Genomic DNA, 9,167 nt, shown 5'->3' with positions numbered 1-9,167 from the left:
CACACACACACACACACATTTTTGCTGCACACTTTACTCCTATGCAAACATTTGTGCAGCTGTATAATGTTCATCTTTTGTGTTTATTTGTTACTGTGCTAGATTTTTTTTTTGTTTTTGTTTTATTGTGGTCCTGCTTTTAATAAAAGCGCTTTCATAAACGTGGATCATTTTTTGTGCAAAGTCACTGAGGGGCTGAGTGGATTTAAACATTAAACATTACATCATCTTCTTACATCACATGACCAGATTTAGTTTGCGTGTTTGTCATAGATGAGTTAAGTCAGCGTGACACACCATCTCCAACATTTTTTTTTTTCATATGTTTACTGTCCAATTGTCCAAAAAAAAAAACGTGTAACTCCACAAATGTACTTTTGAATAAAAAAAATACTTTTTCAAATACTTCCAGTCATTTTACATAATTTCATAAGGATAAAGTAACATTACTGGGGGGAAACATTGTACATCACTTTATGAGGAAAAAAAAAAACTTCAAATTTTTAACATTTTCAACGCATTTTGTATGAAAGTTGTACAGCAAAACATTGAAAAGCTACCACAATAAATATTCTACGAGAATAAATGAGAAATACAAGAAATGTATTAATATAACACAACATTTTCAAAATGCTAGTACTACTATAATCAGGGATGACTACGCATTTTACGTAATATGGTCGACATTTTTCAGGTAGTCAACTGCCCTAACCTGAACTTCGAGGTGTCGAGGTGAGAGATGTTTTTTTTCAAGGCGTTTCTGTGATGCAAAGGTATTATTACTCTTTTGAACGCATATTGTTTAGAAAAGCCAAACGACCTGGAACTTACATGGGGGGTAAATCACCTTTGATGGACTACAATACTGATGGGGATGTCATACAACAACTTTATGTAAAAAAAAAATCCAAACTCTATCCCTTTAAGGTATCCAATCACAGACCAGGAGAGGGTCTGTGATGTGTTCAAGGGGTGGGCGATTTTGGGAAAAATCATAATTAATTGAAGCGCCAACCTTGATTTTGGTAAGTACTTATAGTGTAAATATTTGTAGAATTTTGAAAGAAGTGAAATGAATAACTAGAATAAAAATCCTTTGTGAAAAAAAATATATTTTCCTGAAAAAGGAAAAAAAAATGTCTCCAAACAAAATAACCGACACCGCAGTTTGACGTCAATAATGTATTGAAGATATTGAATTATATTGTTTTCCATCAAAATGGCATCTGTTTATACAATAGATTAAGGCATTTTTGGTTCAAATATTAAAATTTTGAAAATATTATATATTTATCTGTCCAGAAATAACCAAGAAATATCTTCAGACATCATGTGATTGAATATCTTATGAAAAACAAGCTAAAGTATCACTTCAAACAAGAAAGTTCCATTTTCATTGAGTCAAGGGAAAGAAATCTAGATGGGAATGCAAAACGTGCGTCTTCGGTGACAGGAGGTTTGCCACCAGCTGCTTATAATGATCTGCGATCTCATCGTTTCCAAGAAACTCTGATGTAAAAGTGAATTTCTGCTACCGTTCATGACATTTCGTCCATTTTGTAGGACTTCAGGAGGTTTGCCACCAGCTGCTTATAATGATCTGCATCATCGTTTCCAAGAAACTCTGATGTAAAAGTAAATTTCTGCTACCGTTCATGACATTTCGTCCATTTTGTGGGACTTCAGGAGGTTTGCCACCAGCTGCTTATAATGATCTGCGTCATCGTTTCCAAGAAACTCTGATGTAAAAGTAAATTTCTGCTACCGTTCATGACATTTCGTCCATTTTGTCCACTTCCAAGAGGGAGATTTCTGCATAGAAAACCAAAACATTTTATGTCAGAACTGTAGACATAATAAAATGAATGTTTTCAGATAGAACTGGTTGCTTGTAGAAACGCTGTACGTTCTGATAAACTACCCTTTTTGTCTTATTTTGCATACAGAGATAAAAAAATGTCATTGATTTCGGTTATTTTTCAATTTATTACCTAGCCCTAATGCGTTCTATTAACAGCACAGAGCGGAAAATATAGTTATGCACTAAAAACACTCGTAAAAAAGATAAACGATAAAGAAAACGCAGAGGCCACCAGTGAGTAAAAATATCTTTTCATTGATATTATATACAAAATACAAATAGAATTTATGTACTAAAATGTACACACTCCCAAGTCCGCCACGCCTCGCCAGTGTTTGCATTCAATAAAAACGAAATTCACACTGATTATATCATCCATCCATTTTGGAGAAAGAGGAAAATAATACAGTTGCTCACAGAAATGTAAACATACATATTTACAGCAAAACATTGGAGGAAAATCATCGGGAGATTTCGCTAATGTTTCACTCCAAATTTGAGTATCACAGCAAGGAGCTCAGACATGATGAAAATACACCAAAATCGGGAAATATACTCTGCTATGGTACTAAAATACACACATGCTGAGGCTTTTGGCTGCTACTTCCCAAAAGAGTACCAAAGGGTCACATGGGCAACTTTGCTCGCCACTCAAAAGCATGTAGCTTTTTTACGTTTTTGTTTTTTTTTAATAGTAAACATTTTTTGTTGTTTTTTGCGTATCATAAAACAAAAGTTGCAGAATTAATAATTATGAGTCGCTATTTTGCGAAGGGAAAAAAGTCGGAAAACTCGATTACATATGTACGTATTGTGTTTTTACGAGAAAAAAGTTGTTACATTAAGACACCCAACATAACAGCAGATATGGAACCTTTAGAATTTGATAGGTTGCTAAGTTAGAATTTAAGTCTCGCAAATTAGCGTAATATTACGACTGGTACAATTGTAACATTTGTGCAAGATACATTTACACCTCGCGATTCCCGCAAGATTTAATTTTTGTCTTGTAAATATCAAAAGAATGTACATCCTTTATTTACTTTCAAAAAATTAAATTCATAGAATTCAACATTCTGCCATTTTTTCTCTTGGAAAATTAAAAATAAATTTGCCACATAAACTTTGTGGTCTCACTAATGACATAATAACGTATTTTGTTTTTCTCTTAAAATCTGCAAATTTTCGCAATATTTCGCCTTATTCCGCATCATATCACAATTTACAAAATGAATTTTGGTCTTGCAAAACTTTTTATTTCTCTTAGGAAAGTTATTGCCGTTTATTTGCCATTTTTTTTTGTAAAATTCTATTTGCGCAACATAAAATTAGCCGTTTTTTTTTTCAAAATGTTCTGAATACATCTTTTTAAAAAATTAAAAAAAACATAATACAACTTAATTTATCAATTACAAATTTTGGCAATAATGCGTCTTTTTTTTTAGCGTGAAAGTAATACTGGCAATCTGAATTTTGGTTTTGCAAATCCTTGCAATGTTATTTTTATTTCTGGTACAAAAGATACACAAACAATGTCAACAGTTGGCCTTTGTTTCTGTAAAACTGCAACAGCATTTGTGCAACGTAAAATTAGCACGTAAAATTCAAATTTGCGCAATTTGTTCTTTGCCACTTGGCTACCCTTTTGCTTCATTTAAATGAACCAAATGAGCTCTTGATTACGTTTACTTTTGTCGTAAAATGACTTAGGGGTCGCAAACTGTCACATTTTTTCCCCTGGTTTGTATTTTATGAAACTGTACGACCTTAAATACTTTTTCGTGGCTCCCTTAGTACTCTTGCGGTTTTCCAACAGCCAAGAAAGCGCATCATTTTTTGCTAGAAAGTATTGGTGTTTGTGGTTGAGATGAACGTCGGACAAATACAAGTCACCCGTATGGAAAATCCCTCAGGAATAAACACGATGGCTTCATTTCAGGACTTCTGGGTTTTCTTCTTGAAATGAAGGAGAGAAATAAACGAGTGGTGATTAGTGGGATTGCTTTGAGGTCAAAGTCTCAAAATGAAGTTTTTAGATGAACTTGGTGGAGTCTCTTTTGCTGATGAGAACCTCCAGCAGCCTCAGCTTGGCTTTGATGTGTTTGTACTCGTTGTACTCCACAGCGAGTGGCGAGCGGTCCTCCTTTTGGACGTTCCTGAGGATGGACGGCATAACCCCAACCATCAACTTTTAGGGAAAAGTGTAAACGACAAAAAAAAATAGAAGATCGTACCTTCCATTTTGCCGAAAGAACTGCTCCTCAAACTCTTTGAGGTTCTTGCGGATTCTCTTCTTTTCTTCTCGGGTTTCCTGGAGTTGCTCCACCAGTTCTTCCCTACATGTCGCAAAAACACGGTATACATTTTTTTCGCATTGCAGAAAGACTGTATGAAAAATAATTCTGGTGTAAAAAAATAACAGTTTTGTCATGTAAATATGGCCGTCCCGAGTCATCTTTGTTGTTCAAATAAATACAACAAAACGTAAAAAACTGCATTTTTTTTCCGTAAAACACAGATTTATGTGTGTTCACTAATTCTCGTAATACAATTTTTTTTTCACTGTATAAATCGAATTCAAACCAATTTTAGCAATATACTCTATTTTTCGTTTTCTTGCTGCAGCTTTTTTTCTATTTTTCTACGACAAGAATACATTTGTAAACCCGAAAAAAATTTAATTCAAATAAATTTCATGGATTTTAATGTCATTTAAATTTTATTCAAATCAATGGAAATTCTGGTACGAGAAATAATGACAAAAAAATTAAAATACAAAAAAAAAAGCTAACTCATTTCTAGCTTAAAATACGACATTAGCCAAGAACAATACATTCGTAATGATCAAAAATTGTACGAGAAATAATTTTGAGAAATTAATTTGATCAGTATCCATTTTGGTATCACAGGTTTTCGCAATCGAACTCCGTTATCCGCTTATTATGACGCGTTTCTAGTAAATTTCATGGATTTTAATGTAATTTCAATTTTATTCAAATCAATGGAAATTTTGGTACGAGAAATAATGACAAAAAAATAAAAATCCAAAAAAAAAGGTAGCTCTTCAACAAGAATACATCAGTAATAATCAAAAATATATGAGAAAATTCAATCAATATAAATTTTGGTATCACAGGTTTTCGCAATCGAACTCCGTTATTCACTTATTATGACGCGTTTCTAGTAAATGACGACATGAACAAGAATACATTTTGTAACTATCTTAAAATTGTACGAGAAATAATTTTTTTGCATTTTTTTTAAAAATATGAAATGTCTTACATGGTGGCAGCGTGCAGGTTGGACAGTCGCATGTCGGTGGTGGCGTTGTTGTTGCAAGTCGAGAGTTCGTCCACCGGAGAAATGAAACCGTCCACTTCCTCTTCTACGTGACCCAGGAAGCTGAGCACGCTCAGTTCGGGCCTGGTGCTCGTGGACAACTGCGGCTTGACAACGTCGCTGTCGTCCTCGGATCCATCTTCTTCCTCCTGAAGGAGTACAAAAACGTTTTAGAAGGTGGACCTGCCTGGACGGACTGACGGAGTACGGGGAGGGGTTAGTGGTTACCAATCATCGGCACCCTTTCATTGGGTTGTCAAACTTCAAACCAATCAGGTCAAATCTCCATATAAAAAATAATGCAAACACTAAAGCTGACTAAGCTACAATGAAGCGTCACTCTTCACTGCTAACTGTCACGTAGCTGGCTAGCTAAAACAACTTCAAGGAAAACTATACTTAAGTAATGTAAATCTCTTGAAAAGGTCTTGAAATCTTTTTAGCTATTAAGGTATCGCAAACTGTGCTCATATTACACCATTTTGTCCTCCTAATAATTCTTAACTTTAGTCGCTAAATATTGCAATTCTGCTAGCTAGCTAGCTAGCTAGGTTTTTGATACAAGCAAATACTTCTTCAAAATGAACTTTTTGCTTCATCAAAAGTAATTATTGTAGTTTTCTTTTAATAAATATAAATGCACCTTCGCGTTACGGAGCTATAACAGTGTGAGGTTAAGTTATTGAATATTGAAAATGGTAAAGCTACTTTTTTTGTTGGGAAATTTCAACTTCCTTTGTGCAGATTATTTTTCCATCGGACACATTTTTAAAATACTTTTGTCTTTTTTTTTTGGCAATATACATTTGGCGAGGCAGTATGTGAGACTTTTCTTCATGCTAATTATTTTACTATAACTTGGTCAATATTCTCGGAATGTTACATTTATTTTAGAATAAATCTTCTAATGTCTTGGTAAATCAAGACCAAAAATTCAGAAGCATGATGCTAACTGAAGCTAACAAACAAAAATTTGCTTTGTTTTGATTTTGTCAACCAAAAGGAAAACATTGCGTCTCTAATTGTATTTGGAATGATTATTATAAACTGCACTAAAAACGCTTGAAATAACACAGTAAATAAAGAGACATGAGTTAGCCAGTTAGCATGCATGCGATGTATTTGAATGCCTTAAAAGCAGCTTGGTGAGTTTAACGAAAGGCCACAGTTAGCGTAAATTGTACTGCATTTTTGTGTGTTCCCGGCAAACTCGAAGGCATCCCAAGATGTCCATGAGGTGAGAGTCGTGTTAGTACAATAAAACAACAACAACAACCTGAAAGCCAAAACCAAGCACAACGTCACACCAGTCTTAGCACCCACAAGCTAATGATTGAATAGCTCTACACGATGCGAGATGGCAAGGCAGCCGTCCAATCAACAGGCAGCGCTGGGGTTCAAGTAAGGGCTTGGTTGGTAGTAAACAAATCAAGGTTGGTTGAGGGTGGGGTGGGGGAGTGGAAGGGGGGGTGGCTGATTATGGAAGAAGCAGCAGCAACAGCGGCCCTTCACCTTGACGTCATCGAAGAAGAGTGCGGTTTCGCCCTCGATAATGGGCTGGAGGAGGGGGCCTCGGCGCTTGCTGGAGGGCGAGCCCTGCGGTGACGTCGAGAAGTAGCCGTTAGCCGGCGAAACGGTCACAACTCGGCCCGCCAAGATGCCAAAATGGCGTCATTTTTTTTTAAATTCGAGATTCCATTTATCTGTGACAACTACTATTGCAGCTAATGTTACTAATCCAATACCACACATACTTATGCATACTTAGTTGACACGATGACTAATGGAGTTTGGTTCCACAGGCATGGGAAGTTAGCCTGTCAATAATAATAAATGAGCATTCTTTCAAATGCAGTCACGTCGACTTGTTTTCCCAGCTACAAATCAGCAAGCCGCTTCCTTTTCTGATGCACATTTATTTGACTAGGAAGAGATTTAGCTTTGAGCCTCCGACTCTGCTCCTGCCTTTCTTCATCGTTAACCATTAAAATAATGCAGTTTCTTCTTAGAAATTATATTTTTAGCCATCTGAAAACAACATTGAATTTAATGTTTTCCAGTTTTATAGTCCATGACTCACTGTCAGGAACCACATTTGGTATTATTATGTTGCCATAATATAAAAATGTAATAACTGTTCAATGTAAAATATTAACAATTTCTGGATTAATATTTTACATTTGTTTGTTTGTTTTATAGGAAAAATAGTGTTTTCATACAGCCATCTGAAAACGGAATGAAACTGAATTCAATATTTTTTAGTTTGATAGAACTTGACTCCTTTTCAGGAACCACATTTGGTAACTTAGGTGGGAGTTAAAAAAGTTAAGTAAAAAAAGGTGAAAATTAAAAAAATTATTTAAAATTATTGTATTGCCATACTATAAAAATGTAATGTGATATAATAGTCATAGTTCAATTTAAAATATTAAAACGATACAAAAATATAAAACATTAGAATTAATGGATAAATACATAATATATATAACAATATAATCATATAATTTAATATGATTTGACAGAATATTTTTTGGGTTTTATTTCTAATAACATTTAAGGAAAAAAAATCATATAGCCAAAATGAATAATGAAAATATTGGCAAGCTATAAATTTAAAAAACATTAATCTAGTTCAATATAAGATATATAGAATATAAAACAATTATAATGAATTCTAGCACTACTTGTAGTAAACATTCTACTAAGTATTTCTAAATCTTCTGGCTCAAACTATACTCACACAATACTCAAACTTGCATCATTATGGAGGCTATTGTAGTAGAATCATCCTACAGTATCACCGTGGTCCTAATTTGCATGATGGGGGGATTATGGAAGGAGTATTATATTACATAAGGACATACGGTACAGTGTGTCCATAACGAACATCACTTCTTACATAACACACAGTGGTTGTGTATGGGAATTAGGAGGCAGCATATGAAAAGTATTTGGGGTATTTTTACAATTCTGTGTGGTCATATGATGGCACATGCACTTGCATCCCGCCTCCAGGGTGGACCGCGCACGTGTGCTACAAGCGCTCGAGCGAACACAGCCAGGATTAAGTGTCCGTTTTGACAATGTGCTGATCTTTGGCTTGTGGAAGAGCACCAACGCCAGCCAAAGGCTGCTCTGATGGAGGTAGAGGAGGGGAAAAAATAAACAGTGTAGTGATGACTTACAATGACGGGGATGGTGGAGGCTCTGCACAGAATCTGCTTGACCAGCCGGTATCGGTCGTACAGCGGCTTCATGATCTGCCTCTCGCTCTTCGTCACCTGCAGTGACAAACAAGGACGTCCTGTTAGCACTGGTTGTCAGTAATCTGTGAACTCTTGGACCTTTTCTGCCTGTGAAACCATCTTACTCCATACTCCTAGCCTTCACAATCATGTCATCATGTCAACATCTGCACTCCTCAAACGTTTGAAGACATCTTCTCATGCTATTGAATTTTTAAAAATTGTGAAGTTTAAAAAAACTTCCACAAAGACTAGATAGGACACACACTGGTCAGACTAGATAGGACAGCTCTCGTCTAGTTCATGCTCAAAGACTAGATAGGACACACACCGGTCAGACTAGATAGGACAGCTCCAGTCTAGTTCATGCTTAAAGACTAGATAGGACACACACACCGGTCGGCCTAGATAGGACAGCTCCAGTCTAGTTAATTCTTAAAGACTAGATAGGACACATACACCGGTCGGACTAGATAGGACAGCACTAGTCTAGTTCATGCTTAAAGACTAGATAGGACACACACCGGTTGGACTAGATAGGACAGCACTAGTCTAGTTCATGCTCAAAGACTAGATAGGGCACACACCGGTCAGACTAGATAGGACAGCTCCAGTCTAGTTCATGCTCAAAGACTAGATAGGACACACATTAGTCAGACGAGATAGGACAGCTCTAGTCTAGTTCATGCTCAAAGACTAGATAGGACACACACCGGTCAGAC

At 35.8% G+C, this 9,167-nt stretch overlaps 1 protein-coding gene across 3 annotated transcripts in view; it reads right to left on the bottom strand.

The window, feature by feature from the left end:
- Window positions 1-2,091: 2,091 nt before the first annotated feature.
- fam13a (family with sequence similarity 13 member A) overlaps window positions 2,092-9,167 on the bottom strand; it is a 56,094-nt gene continuing 49,018 nt past the window's right edge. For 2 of the 3 annotated variants that reach the window (XM_058080746.1, XM_058080765.1), the window contains 5 exons: window positions 8,386-8,481; window positions 6,713-6,796; window positions 5,144-5,349; window positions 4,096-4,197; window positions 2,092-4,017 (listed from right to left, as the gene is read on the bottom strand). In XM_058080746.1, coding sequence (XP_057936729.1) covers window positions 3,894-4,017; window positions 4,096-4,197; window positions 5,144-5,349; window positions 6,713-6,796; window positions 8,386-8,481 — 612 coding nt within the window. In that variant the 3' untranslated portion in view covers window positions 2,092-3,893. The remainder of the gene's footprint in view (window positions 4,018-4,095; window positions 4,198-5,143; window positions 5,350-6,712; window positions 6,797-8,385; window positions 8,482-9,167) is intronic. The other variant, XM_058080756.1, reaches the window with a different exon arrangement.

The sequence above is a fragment of the Doryrhamphus excisus genome, chromosome 1 (genome assembly GCF_030265055.1).
Source record: "Doryrhamphus excisus isolate RoL2022-K1 chromosome 1, RoL_Dexc_1.0, whole genome shotgun sequence".
NCBI classification, from domain to species: Eukaryota; Metazoa; Chordata; class Actinopteri; order Syngnathiformes; family Syngnathidae; genus Doryrhamphus; species Doryrhamphus excisus.
This window is presented reverse-complemented; position numbering and strand designations above follow the sequence as displayed.